The following is a 19459-nucleotide window of genomic DNA, read 5'->3' on the forward strand; positions in this document are numbered from 1 at the left end:
ATAAGGGATTTTAGTAGGTAGAACTCTAATTTTTTTAGGAACTAAAAAAATTGATTTATTAAGAATAAATAATATGAGCCAACATAAGGTACATGATAGAGTTTCCAAAGAGAGGCGTGAGGTACATGATAGAGTTTTTTTAGGAACTAAATAAAGTGATTTATTTTTTTAGGAACTAAATAAATTGATTTATTAAGAATAAATAATTTTTTTAGGAACTAAATAAAGTGATTTATTAAGAATAAATGAGCCAACATAAGGTACATGATAGAGTTTCCAAAGAGAGGCGCGAGGTGCTGCCTCAGAAACAAAGCAAAATTACAACTGAGCCCAGAATAAATGATCCCTATGCACCCCTTGCTTGGATAAAAGATCTACGAACCCATTAGCTGATCTCCTTTTCCATTGAACTGTAACTATTAAATTGGAGGTTAGCTACCTAAGTCTTCTCATCGCCCTCCTATATGACCACGCTACAGTCTCCGGTTCATTCAGCCACCCAATTACCAATTTAGAGTCTCCTTCAGTGACCAAACTTGTAAAGTTAAAATCTTTTGCCAGTTGTGCCCCTTGTAAAACTGCTTGGACTTCTGCATTAACCGCATCACCCATTCCAATTGGGTCAGAAAACAAGGCGACAACCTGACCCTCTGCATTCCTAAACACACCTCCAATGCCAGAAGCCCCAGGATTGCCAAGGCTGCTACCATCAAAGTTTATCTTGATAAAGCCTTCTTCAGGAGCCTTCCAAGCAATTACTGGCTTGTTCTTAGTAGAAGAGAAGTTTGCAATCACTCCCCAGTTTCTCCACAAGTCAGCTAAAGAGAAATGTGAAATAAGTTCTGATACTTTAGCCCAATTAATGGCCCTGATTAGCAGGCACTCCCAGACAGAATCCTCATCCCTCTCTTTATCATTGAAAGTTTTGTTATTTCTTTCCTCCCAAACTGTCCATACCAAAGCAGCCCTAACACATCTCCACAAAACTCTCCCTCTCCTCTTAGGCCACTGAAAGCTTGTAGGGTCAAAGAGACCCCAATTTGCAAGGGCAACGGTCCACCTGCAACCAAAAAGACCAAAAATCTTCTCCCCCAAAGTTTCACAACATAAGGGCAAGTGATTAGCATGCGGTAGCAGCTTTCTCCATTAGCTTTACAAAGGATACAGTGATACACCAATTTGGGGAAATAAGAAGGTTGGGTCTTTTCTTTTGTAGGATGTCCAAGGTGTTTATTTTCCCAAGAGAAACTTCCCAGCAAAGAGCTCCCACTTTTTTCTTTTGTGTGTGTGTGTGTGGTGTGTGTGAGTGGGGTGGGGTGGGGTGGGGTAGGGGGATGGGGGGATGGGTTTAGACCAAATTTCTTTGCAAAAGAAAGATTGAGGGTTAGGGGGGTACACAACTGGGTAAAGAAGGAAGAGCACAAAAAGATACCCAAAAGAGTTGGGAGTCCAAATTCTAGCATCTGGTTTGGAGTGTTCTAAACAAACTGGGTCAAGGGTTTTAAGAAGCAAAGCAGCTTGGTCTACTGTGTAACACAATATTGATTCTCTGACATACTGATAACCCTGTGTATCACTGACATACTGCAACAAGATTTGATGAATCATATAACTTCATTACACTATCAACCATTACACCATCAACCACTTGAAAATATTTTGGTTAAGTGGTGCTTGGTTAAACAAACTATGATGTTTTGCTCCCTTTTTAGTAGATACATTATTAGAGGGTGGCAGTGTGTGGTACATTCATCTTCAGCTATAACCATTGCCTCACTGAATTGGTGCCCACCAGCCTTTCTCTGACACAATGCAACAAGATATTGATTCTACACCTGTGTAACACGATTTGATGAATCATATAACTTCATTACACTATCATCTATTACACCACAAACCACTTGAAAATATTTTGGTTAAGTGGTGCATTGGTTAAACAAACTACGATGTTTTTGCTCCCTTTTAGTAGATACATTATTAGAGGGTGGCAGTGTGTGGTACATTCATCTTCAGCTAGAACCATTGCCTCACTGAATTGGTGTCCACCAGCCTCCAATAAAATCAAATTAAATTTTGATGGATATAATATTGATAACCCTGGCAATTCTGGTATTGGGTGTTCAGCAGTTATGGGATCATTCTAGCCATCTTCTCAGGACCCATAGGCATTGGAGACTCAATTAGAGCAAAGTTGATAACAGTCCTATATGGGCTGAGGCTGGGTAGATCTCAGAAATATAGAGGTGGAATGGGACTCTCAGGTAATAGTGAGGTGGTTAAAGAACAGTAATATCATGGCAATATCAACATATTATGATAGAAATTAAATACTTGGATAGGGAATTTGGAACCATATTCAAATGGATCCAAAGATCAAGAAACAACTTGACTGATGGAATGTCCAAACAAGGGCTAAACAGAAACCAGTTTCTTTGGGGAGATATTTCTCAATGATTGTTTAGAAACCTGTTGTACATAACCCATTCTTTATTCCACAACTAATATTTTTTTGATAAATAAATCCTTTTATTAGATAAAAAAATAAGCTAATACAAGCATCCCTTGGAGAGGTGCGAGCTGTGTCCTCTCCCAACAAAGCAGAGAACAAAATCAAACTACAATTTTGCTCAATACAACGGTTCCCTAGATGCCCCTTGCTTTGCTAGACAATCAGCCAAAGAATTAGCAGATCTCCCCACCCATTGTACTCTTACACACAAATTCCTTGTCAGCCAGATCAGTGCCACCTTGGAGTCCCCTTCAACTATTAGCTGTTCCACACCTAGCCGATATGCAAACTGTACACCTTGCAGGGAAGCTAATAATTCCGCTCTAGTAGAGTCTCCAATTCCTAAAGGACCCAAAAAGAAGATTACCACATTTCCAGCCTCATTCCTCATGACCCCTCCCATCACAGAAGGGCCTGGGTTACATTGACTGCTTCCATCAAAATTCAGCTTCAAGAAACCTTCAGTAGGGGGTGCCCAGGTTGTGCCTTACTCTAACCTTGAAAGAGGAACAACTTGCTACTGCTGGCCAATTCCTCCAAATATCATTAAAGGAACAACTTCCACATGATTCTACCTCTTCTTTATTACCAACCAAAGGTAAATAACATGCCTATTTGTGCTGGCACATTCCACCTGCACCCAAACATAATGAAAAGCCAATCCCATAACTCTGTAGTAAAGGAACAGGAAGTTAGTAAATGGTAACAATCCTCAGCTTGAGACTTGCAAAGATACACCAGTTAGGTGAAATACAAAGGAAGGTCTTCTCTTTTTGTAGATTATCCAAGGTGTTTACTTTCCCATAATACACTTCCCAACAGAAAGCAATAACCTTAGGGGGAATAGGCCTGCACCAAGTACAACTGCTGGTTGTACTTGTTGTTTGCTCTTATGAAATGATACCTTATCTCTTCTCAAAAAAAAAAAAAAAAAGGCATTCGTATGGTTAAGAGGGAGCTAAACAGACTTCATCAAGAAGGCTCAACAAATTAGATAAACACTCAATCTCTTCACCCCTTAAACCTCTACAAAACCTGAAACCCCAGTTTGGTGCCCAAGGAGTTTCCAACAGGGAGAAAATTTTGAAACAAACACTTTTTTATACTGAGAAATAGAGAATAAGGGAAAAGGTCCTTCAATGGGACATCTCCAACCCAAATATCCTCCCAAAAGAGGACAGAGTTGCCATCACACACGTCATACTTGACAAAGCTGAGAAACTAAAGAAGAATACTGGGAATTGCCTTCCAAGGTGTTGCTAGATTTGCCCACCATAATACACCAATATCCCATCCATTCTCTAAGTGACCATGAATGCTTCTTATGACCTCATGCCACAACACCTCTCTCTCTCTCTCTAGGGGCCATGCCACAGCCACTTCCCGAACAAAGTTGTATTCTTTTGAATTATATTCCCTAAGCCTAGGCCCCCTTCCTCTTTACTCCAACATACCACCTCCCATTTAATTAAGTGATCTTTTCTACTTTCCCCCATTCCCAAAGAAAAGTTTCTCATTAACTTTTCCAGCTTCTTGGCTTGCCTAGTTGGGATCCTAAAGACAATCAAGAAGTAGGTTGCTAGATTAGCAAGTGTAGCTCTTATCAAGGTGATTCTACCCCCCACTGAAATGTAATTCTTTTTTCACAAAGCCATTCTCTTATTAATTTTTTTCTGCAACAGGGCACCAAAAGCTACTCTCCTGAGGGTTTGCCTCTAAAGGAAGCCCCAAATAGGTTGTTAGAGTCGACAGTACAAAGGTATTTTGATCCTTTGTCTATCTAATTGAGAGAGTGAATAGTCTGTTTTATTCAAGTTTAAGTAATGTGTCCCATCCTTAATGAGGGACAATACTGTCTTTTGTAATTCAGCTTAATCTTGAATTAAGAACCAATTTGCACCTACTGAAAAAATAACCAATTTGAAAAACTAACAAAAACATGAGAATAACTCTAGTTGCAGGTTGAAAGATCCAGAGTTGATAATTTTGTGTTATAGGGATGAGATGAAAAAATTTAAATGGCTAACTAGGAACCTGAACATGAGAATAACTTGGGTTAGGAGAACGACTTAATGCTATAGCAGATGGGTTAGCTAAACAAGGGGTAAACAAGGACAGCTTGTATTGGGCTCAATTGTAATTGATTTCTGTATTCTGATGTTTGAGTGAGAGGTAACATCTCGTGCCTCTCTATGGGATGCTTGTATTGTTATTTTTTGTGACTATTAATATACAATCATTTTACCCATTAAAAAAAAAACTAACAAAAACTGAAACTGTGATATTAACTAAATGAAGTCTAAACCAAGAAGAGAAGAAGGCCAAAGAATTTAAATAGAATGCTTGAAACCAGCAAGGCAAAGAAGCATACTTAATATTTAAAAATGAAAAAAGGTCTCAAAATAACCCAGTACTACCTTTCATACAGAAACCAACCTGTTTGTGCAACATGGAGGAATCGTGTGGCCGATCCAGACCATCCCTCAGATAGGGTCTCAATTTTATTGGGCATGTTCATGCTCACAGTTCACAACTTCACATTAGTCTCACACCCCACCTTATATTTTTATAACTAGTATTATCTGTTCAGAGGTTTAATTCTTTAATATAAAATTTATCAACAAGAGAAGGCTTTACATTGCACGTGTCACAAGATCTTTGAGCCAAAACTTTTTTCCATGAACAGAGGATAAGAAGAGGATTAATTTTACAGATGAAGATTCCTAGGTCATTCACAAAATCTCACCAAGTGACCTGATTAGCACACCCACTCTCTTCATAAAAATAGCATCATCAAGTTCATATATCTGCTCCATACTCAAAGAATCTTGGTTTCCATATAGCAAAGACTGATTTGAAAAGTGAACTACTTACTACTAGTTCTCTTGGATTTCTGTCATTCAGTCTAGGGGTGGATTCAAGCCAAGTTGAGCATAATATCTGGCTATTCGAGCTTGAATCACCAAAGAACTATGAGGCTCGAGCTCAATTTGAGCTAGAAACTTGAGCTCGACTTCGGCTTGACTCAAGATCGTAAGTTCTAGCTTGACTATGAGCCAATCTTCCTATAAAAATAAAATACCATACATATAAAAATTTATATTTCATTTTTTATTTTACATGTAAAAAATTAAGAATTATAAAAACTAATTATTATTACACATATAAAAAATAAAAGTATTATATATAATATTTTATTTTTTATTTCTATATTATTATTTATATGTATATTATATATAGGCTCATGAGCCTCACAAGTTGAGCTTTATAGGGATCGAGCCCAGCTTGAAGCTCAATTTAGACCGAGCCAAATCAAGCTTTTCATGAGTCAAGCTAGAATAGATCGTGAAAAGCTCGACTCGTGTCCACCCCTAATTCAGTCATCCTTGAATTGGAGGCTAATGGCCCTTCAGATCTGCATAGCTTAGTAGAGTTGTGCTCTCCAAACTGAGAATCATTGTCTCTAAATTCATATTCAATTTTGCTTGTCATTGATTAAAGGGATAGGGCACTCCTTGTATGGAGTAGAGTGTTGGGCAGTCAAGAAACACGTCCCAAAAATGAGTATGGCAGGAATGCAACTATTGAGATGAACAAATGGAAAAAAACTAGTTTATTGAAGATGTGGCTCCCCAAAATGGGAATAGCTACCTCTCAATTTGTATCTTATTTTCCTTTACAAATTAAAGAGGTTGGGCACTCCTTAATCCCTATATGGAGCATAGTGTTGAACAGTCAACATGTCCAAAAAATGAGTGGCATAAATGCAAATATTGAGATGGAAGAGTGAGAAGCAAGAAAAGATAGGATAATAAATGAACTTATTTGAAAGAACCTAGGAGTAGCTCTAATATGTGGTAAATGAGGAAACTGGATTAAGAAGGTTTGGCCGCGAGCAAAGAAGACCATCTACAGCACCAGTGAGAATAAGTAATCTGTTGCAAGTTGAACAGTCTAGATGAACTAGGGGCCGGCAAATCAAGATGGACATGGATTGAAATGAGAAACAACTTAAGGGACCATAGTTTAACATTAGATTTGGCACTAAACTGAGTGCAATGGTAGAACAGGATACATGTAGCCAAGAACATTGTACAACAGAGTCCAATGAGACAAGGTTTAGTTGAGTTGATCTGAATATTCAACACCCATTTGGATTATTGACAACATTGTAGAACTGACAAAAATTCTGGGCAATTTTGTGCTCCTTTTCTAAGTCTAAAGTTACTTCCTCTTCTCAGAAATAAATTACTCATTTTAAATTCTAGATAATCCAATTCATCCCTGTGAGAAATGTATATTGACATTGACTTGTATTAATCAGAAACTATTTTTAGCCTGCATAAATGGATCAAGAATACATTTTTCTCCATTATAGTGCCACCCTATCCATTAACCTTTTTTTTATTGGAATCTACTCCACAATACAGCTGGAGAATAAAGATAATTTCCAGTGCATGTGGTCCTTTCATGGAAAAACAAGTAACAACCACAGAAAGAGAGAGCATTTCACCTAACTCAAAGAAACAATTTTAAATGGTCATAGTAATGCGTTTCACAACTTTAGATTACCCAGACTTTAAACTCACCAATGTAGATGCTCATAAAAGATCCAGCACATATGACTTCAATAAACATAATTATCCTGCAGATTTGACAGACATGTCAAGATGTCATAAATTACAGAACAGTCAGTAACGTTTAACATTTAAATCATGGACATGAACAAATCCAGACAGACTACAGTGAATGTCTTTTTTTATAGGCAAAGGCTTATTGATCAAGAAAAAAAAGGCAAAGGTTAGTTTATATAAACAAATATACAAACACACACAGTCCAAAAAGGATCCACCAAGGGATATCTTGGATAACTGGACCGAGATTTATAGAAGAGCTTCCATCAAATTGAAACTTTGCTTCCTAATTGAGCAAGCATATATATTCACTAGTGGAATCACTATGAATATATGTCAGCTACTTTTACATTAGTGGAACCACTAGTTTATCTCAGCTACTTTAACATTAGTGGAATCACTATCTCCACATATAAAAATATATGAAGGGTTTGACCACAAATATTAAGTTCTTAACCATGGAAATGTGCACCAAGAAAAGTCATATGATATATTCATAAAGAAAAGAATCTGGCCATAATTCAAATTAAATGGGATGTGAAAGAAGAAGTCAACAACAAACTAGAAAGAAGTCATTTATCACTTCATTGACCAATATGGAATAATGGGAAGTTTATAAACATCCACCCACCCAATTACATCATCTCTCCCCAAAGCAACAATTTTTCATTACCTCAATTAGGAAGGTCCAGTCCACCAAATCATAGGCTTTCTCTAGGTTCAACTTACACACAAAGCCCTTGCATCTTGACCTTCTCATCTCCACCACACATTCATTAGTAATGAAAATTTGAACAATTATCAATCTCTATCGGATGAAGCCCCTTGATATTGATTGATGATGGAAGGGAGAACTTCAACCCTTTGGGATAGGACCTTGGCTATCATCTTGTAGATGCTAATAACCAAACAATAAGCCTAAAGTCTTTAGGGTGGCTACTATTTGAATTTTATGGAATAAGAGCTAGGAAAGTTGCATTAATCCCTAGGTTGATAAAATGTTTATCTGCAAATTCACCCTTCAGATAACAGCAATTCTGGTAGAAGGCCACAATAAATCCATCTGCTCCTAGTGCCTTAGATCTATCCATTGAGAAGAGGGCCTCCTTATTTCCCCCTCTCCAAAATTCTCCTCCATCCATCTCACTGCCTCAGAATCAAATGATGGCCAATCAAGCCTGTTGTCAGCCTGTTAACAGAGCAACAGTGCTCTTAGAATGTTCTTTTAGTAGTGTTGGCCGCTAGGGACAAATCTGTAATTGTAATGCTTTTATTTTTATCAGCCTAGTATAAATAGAGATTGGGGCGCTGCCAGCCCAGAATTTTGGCATTCTAAAATCTGTTTTCCCTTCTCCTCTTTACCCTTTCTCCTCTCTTCTTTTTTGATTCACTGTTCGTTCAAGTCTTGAATGAAAACATGGTAACAGAGTTGATAGTAGGGTACTAAGAGCATTCAGATCTGTGTTTTTCTCCCAGAATTCTATTCTTTGACTTTAGAGTAGAGGAGAACTCTAATCGGCTGATCAGATAAGTGTCACTTTCTGGTCTTCTGTGTTCTCCCTTGATCGTAACACCAAGGAGAACAGGTGGTAACAATCCGATGCAGTAGGGGTGACCTAATTGGTATGTTTCCTGTTTACCTGTGTGCACAAGGAGTAATGTAACTCCTGTAGTAGCTGTATCTAGACTGTTTTCTCACTTCAGCATGGTATATGTGGACCGAAACCTCTATGAAATCTGGAACCCTAGTGTTGTGGAGCTGTGATTGGTGAATCTCAGCAGTCCAAATTGATTTCTTTAAGGTCGTGGGTGTTGAGAGAGTGGTATCCTTATGGCTTCCAAGGATTCTACTTCTTCTGGGGTCACCACATCACAGGAAACAGCCAGTTTAGGGAAGTGGGCCCTTACCTCACTACTCACATGAGGTTTTAAAGAAACATGTACCACTACCACCTTGGGCTTAACCTTAAACAATGGTCCACTTTGATCTACTATGAGCCTAGAGCTAATAGGCCCATCAACCAACTGGCTTGACATGACAAATTAATGTGTCAGACGAGTGGTCTCGGTTTAATTGATCCACGTGGTTCAGCTCCCCCATCTGTTTCACCCTAAACTCCTCTCCGCGACTCTTCATCTCCTTCAGCTCCATGTTCAAATTGGACCCTTTCTATGCATGCTTCAAAATATTAATTCCACTGGTCAATGCTTGGGCAAATGACTAGTCTCCCTCCCCCCAATCCTTTCCTTGTAAAGAAGTCTGGTGTCAGCTGATTCCCCCTAAAATTAAGGTTTTTTGCTGGGAAATAGTGTATGGGGAAATTAACACTCTGGATTACCTGCAAAAGAAGAGACATTTTCTGTGTATTACTTTTTCCCCAAATTGGTGCACTCTTTATAAATCTGATGGTGAATCTTGATACCACTTACTAGTTTCTTGTTCCTTCGCTGCAGAGATTTGGGATTGGTTCTTTCTTTGTTTGGGTGTAGGTGGAATGTGCCAATGGAGATTAAGATGTTTGATTCCTCAACTTTTTCTTGGCCGAAAAGAAGGGGAATATTAATATGGAGATATATTAGAGCGGTAGTAATTTGGACCTTGTGGGAAGAAAGAAATGCTAGGATCTTCCAAGAGAAGGAGAGAAGCAAATAGCAAGTTATAGACTGTTAAACGAATAGAGTTATACATTGTTTACTAACTTTGTATTTGTTTAAATAGTACTCCTTTGATGACATTTGGAAGAACTGGTACTCGGTCACTTCATCCTCAGTGCAGAAGGCCAGAACAAGGTTGGCTTGGGTACCTCCATTTGAAGATGTTTGAAACTAAATTTTGATGGAAGTAATCAAGGCAACCCAGGTCCTTCTGGAATTGGAGGGGTCATAAGAGATAAGGAAGGAAATCTAATAGCACTCTATTCAACACAGATGGGGATTCTAAGGTGGTGGTGGGCTGGATAAAGAATCCGGATTCAGTGATATGGTACTATAGAGATGAAATGAAGAAGTTCAAATGGCTAACATAACATATGAATCTGGTTATACAATGGGTGGGGAGGGAAGCTAATTATTTGGCTGATTATTCAGCCAAGCAAGGGGTAATGAGGGATCAGTTGTTTTGGGCACAGTTATAAATATTTTGATGTTTTTTCTTTTCAAGTGTGAGGTCGCACCTCACACCTCTCCTTGGGATGCTTGTAACTGTTACTTATTATTTTTTATATCAATAAAATTTTACTTTATTCATCAAAAAGAAACATTTGCACCTCCTTTGCTAGAAAGTTTTTCACCCTTGCCCATTACTTTTTCTTCACTCAGCCTCTACTTGACCATTTTGGTTAGGAACCTGCCTAACTCAGGGCTCTTCGAGGGGCCAACCTCCTGAATTCTTGGAAAAAAGAGAGGGAGAGAGAGAGAGAGAGAGAGAGAGAGAGAAGGAGAGTTTAATGCTGAAAGAATCAATGTCTTATTCCTTTTCTGCTCTACTACTTATACTGTTTTACAATCTTGATTGTCTTTCTGTTACAGTTGTTGCAAGTGGATGGTTAGTTGTGCTGACGTGGCCTCCTCTTGTAAAACTGATTAACTGCTTTCTGTTGGTCTGTTCCAGCAGTCTTAACAATCCCCCTTCCTTTAGAGCGACCTTGCCCTCAAGGTCTAATGTAGGAAACTTTGATTGCAGATCCAAGTAGGATTCCCAGGTTGCATCCTCTTCCGGGAGGTTAGACCAAACAACTAACGCCTCTGGTATGACTCTGCCACCCCGGCGCACCCATCTGAAATCAATGATGCGGGCTGGCTCAGTCTGCACTTTTCCTTCTTTTGAAAATGTGGGAAAGGTTGCACTTGTAATGACTCCTAACTTCGGCCCCTTCTTCAGTAAGGAGATATGGAATACAGGGTGCAGCTTTGATGTTGCCGGAAGGTCTAGTTTGTAGGCCACTGATCCTATTCTCTCCAGGATTTTAAATGGGCCAAAATAGCACGGGCTGAGTTTGTTCCACTGTCGGCTTGCAACTGAAATCTGTCTAAAAGGTTGTAATTTGAGAAACACCCAATCACCTACTTCATATTGGACATTCTTGTGGTGTTTATCATAGGTGTGCTTCATCCATTGCTGTGCCTGTAAGAGATGATGTCTCAGTTCCCTTAGCACCTCATCTCGTTGTGTTAGCTGTTCTTCAACGGCCACTACTGTGGTGGTTCCTTTTTCATAAGGAAGTAGAGAGGGAGGGTCCCGACCATATAAAGCTCTGAAGGGTGTCACCCCCGCGGCGCTATGGAAAGTGGTGTTGTACCACCATTCGGCCCAATGGATCCACTTCACCCATTGTCTTGGTCGATCTCCCGCGAAGCATCTCAGATATGTTTCGAGGCTCTTGTTAACCGCCTCTGTCTGTCCATCGGATTGGGGGTGGTAGCCAGTTGACTTGAACAGTTTAACCCCGTGTAGGCAGAAAAGCTCAGCCCAGAAACGGCTCATAAAGATAGGGTCCCTGTCTGATACAATTGAGTTGGGGAGCCCGTGTAGGCGCACAATTTCCCGGAGGAACAATTCAGCAACTGTGGCTGCTGTAAATGGGTGTGATAGAGGTAGGAAATGATTGTATTTCGTCAGTCTATCCACTACCACAAAGATAACTGTTTTGCTGGCAGAAACGGGCAATCTTGTGATGAAATCCATTGATATATCATCCCAGACTTGGGTTGGTATTGGGAGTGGTTGCAAGAGGCCTACTGGTGTTGTAGTGGCCGACTTGTTTTGTTGGCATACTGCACACCCGGCTATGAAGTTCTGGATAGATGTACGCATGCCTTTCCAATGAAATTGTGTGGCGATGCACTTTTGTGTTCATAGGATGCCGATGTGGCCACCTGTGTGTGAGGCATGGAATAATTCCAGGAGCTTCCTGAGATGAGCAGAAGCTGCCGGAATTTCCAGGCGTCCTTTGAAGAAGAGTAGATCATTTTTAATGGTGTACCCGAGGTGCAGTGAGGGATTTGCCAATACTTGGGCCTTCAACTGCTGTAACTCCTTATGGGATTGGGCTTCTTTTCGCAGTAGATCCAAGAGTGGAGAAGTTGGGGAAGATACTTGTAACTGAAATGACTATGGGTGTCGTGAGAGGGCGTCCGCCACCCGGTTAGCAGCCCCTACTTTGTATTCAATTCTATAGTCGTACCCCAGTAGCTTGGATATCCAGTGTTGTTATTCCGGGGATAGAACTGATTGATCCAATAAGAACTTCAGACTTTGATGGTCGGTCCAAATTATGAACCGTCTACCGATCAAGTAGGATCGCCAACGTTGGACTACTAAGACTATTGCTATTAATTCTCATTCATAAACTGATTTGGCCCACTTTTGTGATGTTAAGGCCTTGCTGAAAAGGCTAGTGGTCGTCCCTGAGAAGATGGGGAAATCGATTTTGGCTATTCTCATTGCCGCCCCTGTTCTGCGGTTGTTTTCATTGCTACGCTCTTCTTGGCTTCCTCTGTCATTGTTCGTTGCCCCCTGCTCCAATCAAAGGAGGACAGCAATGAAACCTTCCTTCATTTCTTTAAGATCTGAAGACATTCAATGGATCTCTACCTCCATTTGACCCATTCGGGTGTCTACTGACATGTTTCTTGTGTTGGTCATGTTGGCTCTGATACCAAATTGTTAGGAACCTGCCTAACTCAGGGCTCTTCGAGGGGCCAACCTCCTGAATTCTTGGAAAAAAGAGAGGGGGAGAGAGAGAGAGAGAGGGAGAGTTTAATGCTGAAAGAATCAATGTCTTATTCCTTTTCTGCTCTACTACTTATATTGTTTTACAATCTTGATTGTCTTTCTGTTACAGTTGTTACAGGTGGATGGTTAGTTGTGCTGACGTGGCCTCCTCTTGTAAAACTGATTAACTGCTTTCTGTTGGTCTGTTCCAGCAGCCTTAACAATTTTTATGTAATTTCCCATCCCCTATAAGCCAATGAACCAACGTTTGCCACACTAGCATTCTCTCTCCATGGATGTTGCCAGCCAGACCACATAGATCAATCCATTTGCAAGAATTTTCACTTTTCTCGGAATCTCCTTAGGTTTAACACCACTCGACTTAATAGTTGAAGTGCCTAAACTTGTGCAACAGCTCCATGAACACATACTCACTCAGTTTAATACATATTCCGATCAAACAATGCTAAGGAATATTTTGAGAAGGACCTTACCTCCTATCTTGAGAAGTTTGGGGTTATTCATCAGAGTTCTTGTGCCCGCACTCCACAACAAAATGGAGTAGCAGAAGTTTTAGGGTGATGTAGTTTTAACAACTACCTACCTTATTAATCGCATATCTTCTCGAGTCTTGGGGTTAAAATCTTTTTTTTGGAGTCCTCTTTCCTAATGTTGAGATTTTCTCTATCCTCTGAAGGTTTTTGGTTGCACTTGTTATGTCCACATTCCAAGTTCCAAAAGACACAAGTTTGACCCCAAGGCTTAAAAGTGTATCTTCCTTGGTTATGCCTCCACACAGAAAGGGTATTGTTGTATTGATCCCATTAGTGGCACCCGGTTTGTTTCCATGGATGTCACCTTTGCAAAGTTAGTTCCTTTTTATAGCCATCCTTCTAAGGGGGAGAGATCTCTCGAGTTGTTTTCTTCATCCCTTCCTTTGCCAACTCCAGTTAAGTCTTGTGCCAAGCCCTCCACAATTACCCCCATTCCCATGGAGGGATCCTCTCCTTTGAGGTCTTCCACTCCTGCTCCTCCCCCTCCTCCTGCTAGTCCTCTGGTTGTTTCCACTCATCCTATTCTCCAGAGGTAGTACTAACGACAAAGGATAAGGCAAACACAGATTGATCCCACACCTCCAGTTGAGTCTCAGGCACTCCAGATTACTAAAGAGAGGACATGTCCATCACCTTCTCCACTAGCACCCTCGTTTCTAGACCTTGACCTACCCATTGCTTTGATAAAAGGTAAGAGGAAATGTATAGCTTATTGTATTTTCAAACACCTTTCCTACAGCTTATTGTCCCCATCCTACTATGCCTTTCTAGCCTCCATTTCCTCTCAATCCATCCAAAAGTCTATATCAGAAGCCTTAGCCACACCAAATTGGAGGGATGCTATGAATACTGAAATAGAAGCCCTTCATAAAAACAATACTTGGGATATTGTTGACTTGCCAACTGGGAAGGAACCTATTGGGTGCAAGTGGGATTTCACTATCAAGTATCGTGTAGATGGGTCAATTGAGAGGAATAAGGCTCGACGGGAATAGATTACACAGAGACCTTTTCTCCAATTGCTAAGATGACTTCGGTGAGAGTTCTTTTATCCTTAGCAATGAGCTATGATTGGCCTCTATATCAATTTTGATGTTATGAATGCATTCCTGAATGATGATCTCATTGAAGAGGTATATATGTCCCTTCCTCATGGTATATATAGCAAGGAAATGAAGGGTAAGGTGTGTAGATTGAAGAAATCACTTTATGGCCTGAAACAATCTCAACGTGCTTGGTTTGACAGGTTTAGGGTTGTTCTTGTTCAGTTTGGCTACACTTAGACTCAATCAGATCATACCCTCTTTGTTAAGAGAAAAGGCACTCTGGTGACATATCTTATAATTTATGTAGATGATATTGTGATTATTGGCAGTGACACAAAAGAAGCTAGTGCTCTCAAAAAGTTTTTCGGTTATGAATTTGAAATTAAAGATTTAGAGGAGTTGCGGTATTTTCTAGGCATTGAGGTTGCTAGGTCCAAGAAGGTACCTTTATTTCTCAACGGAAGTACATGCTATACCTTCTTACTGAGACTGGAAAACTTGGTGCTAAACCTGCCTCTACCCCTACTGATGTGAATCGTAAACTCTCAGCTAATGATGGAGAACTTTTAGCTGACAGGGGAATGCTTTAGAGATTACTGGGGAAACTTCTTTATCTATGTATGACTCATCCAGACAAATCATATGCTATAAGTGTCATCAACCAGTTCATGCATGCTCCCAGAGACATACATATGGTTGCTACAGAAAGGGTGTTATGTTACCTTAAGGCTATGTTTGGTTTGAAGGAAGATATAGGGAAAAGAAGGGAAAGGTAGGGAAACCTTTACAATCCTTGTATTGGTTTCCCTGTCTTTCCCTTCCTTTCCCTACCTTTTCCTTCAAACCAAACATTGCCTAAGGGAACCCCCGGGAAGGGTATATTATTTGCTAAACATGGACACATAAAGGTAGAAGCATATACAGATGTTGATTAGGCAGGAAATGTGGATGACAGGAGATCCACATCAGGATATTGTGCTATGGTAAATATTGTTTCCTGGAGAAGCAAAAATCAATCAATGGTTGCCAAATCTTCAACTGAGGCAAAGTATAGAGCTATGGCCCATGGTGTTTCTAAGTTGTTATGGCTTAGATCTCTCATTAACGAGATAGGGGTTTCATGTGACGAGCCATTGATGTTGTATTGTGATAACCAAGCTACTATTAACATTACTCACAGCCCAGTTCAGCATGATAGAACTAAGCACATTGAGGTAGACAGACACTTCATACGAGAGAGACTAGAGAGTGGCTTCAGGAGAAGTGTGCTTACCTTTCATTTCATCAGAAGAGCAACTAGCAGATTTTAAGCTTCAACATTATGTAAGCAAGTTGGGCATGATTGACATCTATGCCCCATTAAGGGCATCCAAGTAATTGTACTCAGACAGAATTATTAATAAAAGTGATGAAAGGGGGCTAGAGAGAGAGGTTCAATTCTTCTTTTCTCTCTTCCCTTCTTTTCTTCTTCCATAACCTATTGTTGAAACTTCTTTCATCTCCTTTCTCTTTTTCTCTTTTCTTCTTTTCTTGCATTATCTTAATTACTGTAAGTGTAATTTTCAACTAATAGAATTATTGATTACTTATTAAAAAAAGGACTGAAGTGAAAAACATACCTTAATAGAGCTGACAAAGTAAGGACATTGATGTGGGGTTGCCAAACCATGACAAGTAGCATCGCAGCGGTTCCTAATATACAGAAATGCACCAAAATTATAGATCAAAATGCTATGGCTTTCAAGCATATTTATTTCTTTTAGAATAAAATTGCATGAAACATGTGAACAGGAAATTCTAATAGGAAGATGAGTTTATATTACTACATTTATAATCATATTTGCACAAACTTAAGCAGATAAAAAGAAATTAACAGACAATTGTACACCAGCTCTAGAACAACTACAATTACACAATAAGTAAACTATCTTTTGGACATTTTAAATACTGAAGTAATCCTAGTGTATTTTTTAAGGTACAAGATAAAGTATCCAAATGTGGAGACAATACTATGTTTCTTAAAATATATATTAACATGGACCAACCTATGAAGAGAAAGAATCAAGAAGTGATCCAGTGATGGACTGCCTCCCTATTACAAGGAAAATTTGTGGGGATAGTAAGGAGAGCAAACAAGAACAAGAAGCAGGAGCATAGAAAAGAAGATGATAGTATTCAACTAATCTTGATTGAGGTCGTGTAGAAACTAACAACAATGATCACGATGACCAGCAAAGTGGTGGAGCAACTGGAAATAAAATATCACTGGGAATCGCCCTAGCATTAAGATCTTAAAGTAATGGTGTAAGAAAATGCAGTTTACTCCTCGATTTTGTATTATGTACTTGACCAATATGCCAAAAGCCCTAGAACTGTTGGAACTTTTGATGCCTACATACAGATATGGATACAGAAATGGACATAGATAAGGAAAAGGGAATACAGCTTTCCATTTCCTAAAATCCTGAACACAAATATGGGAATGGGTATACCATGTAATATGCCTATATCATGCATTTATATCTAGTTTTTGAAGCTAAATAGCATTTCTCTAGACTTATGTCTTGCCAAATTTAATTAAATTTCTGATGTGCAGATATTTTTATAGTACAATTTGTTCAAACATTCCAGAGGCTATAACGATAAGACTAGTTTATCTTTACTCAGACAGTGATGGCTGGAGTTGTACCTTTTTGTAAATGCTTTTAAGGGAATGTCTCCCTCCTTTTGGGTAATGAAAATGCTATTCAAAGAAATATCACTTCACATATTTTAAGACTGTTAATGCCAAGGTTTAAAATGTCGATGTCAATGGAAATGTCGCTTTCCAAAATATAGGACATGTCAGAAATGTCGAAAATGTCGAGGGGAAATATTGTAAAAATTAGAGATATTGTGGAAATGTTATGAAATATGTGAAAATATGCAATGATATTTTGTAAAATGATAAAGGAAGCATTAATACATATTTCTAGACTATTATCTAATTCCCAACCATTATATAAAGCTAAGAAACTAAGATCAATAACAAATTAGTAAATGATGATGTACTAATTTATTATGCATTTTGATGTTTTTACAAGGTTATCTGATATTTTCTTTTCTTATTTTTAATTCTGATTTATTATAAATTCTAATATATTTATTTCACACTAGTAAATAGAAATACATTTATTCTGATTTTTTAAATATTAAAGTCATAATGCATTATGTTTTATTATAAATTTAATAAACTGATTCTCCTTTTTGTAGTATTAAGATTATAATAAATTCTGATTTCTTATAAAACTTAATGAATTTATTATGATTTTTAATACTAAACTTATAATAAATTATGATTTAGTATAAAATTTAATAAACATTTTCTGATTTTAATAAATATTTTAAAAAAATGCTAATTAGTTAATATTTTATTACTTGAAAAATATTTTATGTCTTATATTATAAAGTAATTAATTTATTCTTTTGTTTTTATATTTTGTTAATTCTTTTTTATAAATATTTTATTTGAAATATTAAATAGAAATTATTAATGGAATAATTTATATTAATATTTTGTATTATAATAATATAATATACTAATATATTATATTATTAATGCACATTAGTCGACATTATCGACATCCTGTCGACATCATAGGAAAAACTGCCTTTTTTTTTGGTTATTTGGACCGATTTGGTCGACATTTCCGAAATATAGGAAATGTCAACCGAAATAATGTAATTTTTATATTACCATCCATTTTCATGTCAGCGAGCCTCGACATTGACATATGTCAGGCGATATTAGCGATATTTCGCAACATTTGAAACCACGGTTAGTGCTATAGAGTACATCTAGAAGTGTCCATGCAGTATCTGATATGATACTAGTGCATTCTGAGTATCATAGGTTGGAGCATGTAAAATCAAGCTATTTAATCATTCATACCACAACATACCACCATTTAGCACTCATAAACAAGATATCATAAGAAAGGATACATTCAATAAGGTCTCCAAACTTTGATTTTCTTACTTTCACTATACTTCTAAATTATTTATGTATTAAATATTATTTATTGCCAAACTAGCCATTTTATCAAGTGGCCCCTTGGCAAGAAACTGGCTATGTGGAAAAAGAATTATATCTCTTTGGAGGGAAGAATAACTTTAATCAGGTCCACATTAGCAAATCTGCCCATTTACTACCTTTCCACCTATAGTAGGACCCCAGTCAAAATAGCTAAACAGCTTGAAAAGATTATGAAGGACTTCCTTTGGGAGCCGAGGGATGAAGTGAAGGATCATTTGATAAAATGGGAGCAGGTATCTAAATCAAAGGAGAAAGGTGGTTTAGGTATTGGGAATTTGACCAAGAGGAATATGGCTCTACTAGGGAAGTGGCTTTAAAGATTTCCTTGAGAAGGATATAGGCTGTGGCACAAGGTCATTGAAAGCATACATGGCTTAGAGGAGAATGGCTGGAATGCAAAACTGAATTCTCACACCTCTTCAAGATCTTAATGGAAAGCAACAACAAAGGTACTCCCTTCTTTCCTCGATTCCATTAGGTTTGATATGCGTTATGGGAATAAAGTTTTATTTTGGGAGGATCTCTGGGCAAGTGATTTGCCCCTTTGCCAACAATTTCCAATACTTTTCAAATTATATACTCGAACCTATTTCTAAATTTGGCACAACCTCCTTAACTGGGGTTAACTAGGATTTTGGGTTCAGAAGAGGCTTAAAGGACAATGAATGTAAGTCACTCATTTCTTTGCTTTCTTCTTTGGAGACTTTTTTTTGGACCAAAATACACCTGATGTTAGGGTTTGGACCCCCTCCCTTGATGGCTTGTTCTCTTGTGCTTCCTTCTTTAACATTTTAGTTCACTCCACCTCCAAGGGGTGTCCTTCCCAATGAAAGAAATTTGGTGTAAATCCATTCCACCTAAAGTATAAGCTTTTGCTAGAAAGTGTTCCTTGGTAAGATCAACACCTGTGAAATGCTACAAAAAAAGA

General features: G+C 38.3%; 1 protein-coding gene across 13 annotated transcripts in view; it reads right to left on the reverse strand.

Annotated features, from left to right (window-relative positions):
* LOC148842162 (protein FIP1-like) overlaps positions 1-19459 on the reverse strand; it is a 48326-nt gene that overhangs the window by 12100 nt on the left and 16767 nt on the right. For all 13 annotated transcript variants that reach the window (XM_088957392.1, XM_088957391.1, XM_088957393.1 and 10 more), the window contains 2 exons: positions 16076-16148; positions 7099-7154 (listed from right to left, as the gene is read on the reverse strand). In XM_088957392.1, coding sequence (XP_088813518.1) covers positions 7099-7154; positions 16076-16148 — 129 coding nt within the window. The remainder of the gene's footprint in view (positions 1-7098; positions 7155-16075; positions 16149-19459) is intronic.

This window comes from Nelumbo lutea, chromosome 8, assembly GCF_056320005.1.
Source record: "Nelumbo lutea isolate HS-2025 chromosome 8, American lotus-T2T, whole genome shotgun sequence".
NCBI lineage: Eukaryota > Viridiplantae > Streptophyta > Magnoliopsida > Proteales > Nelumbonaceae > Nelumbo > Nelumbo lutea.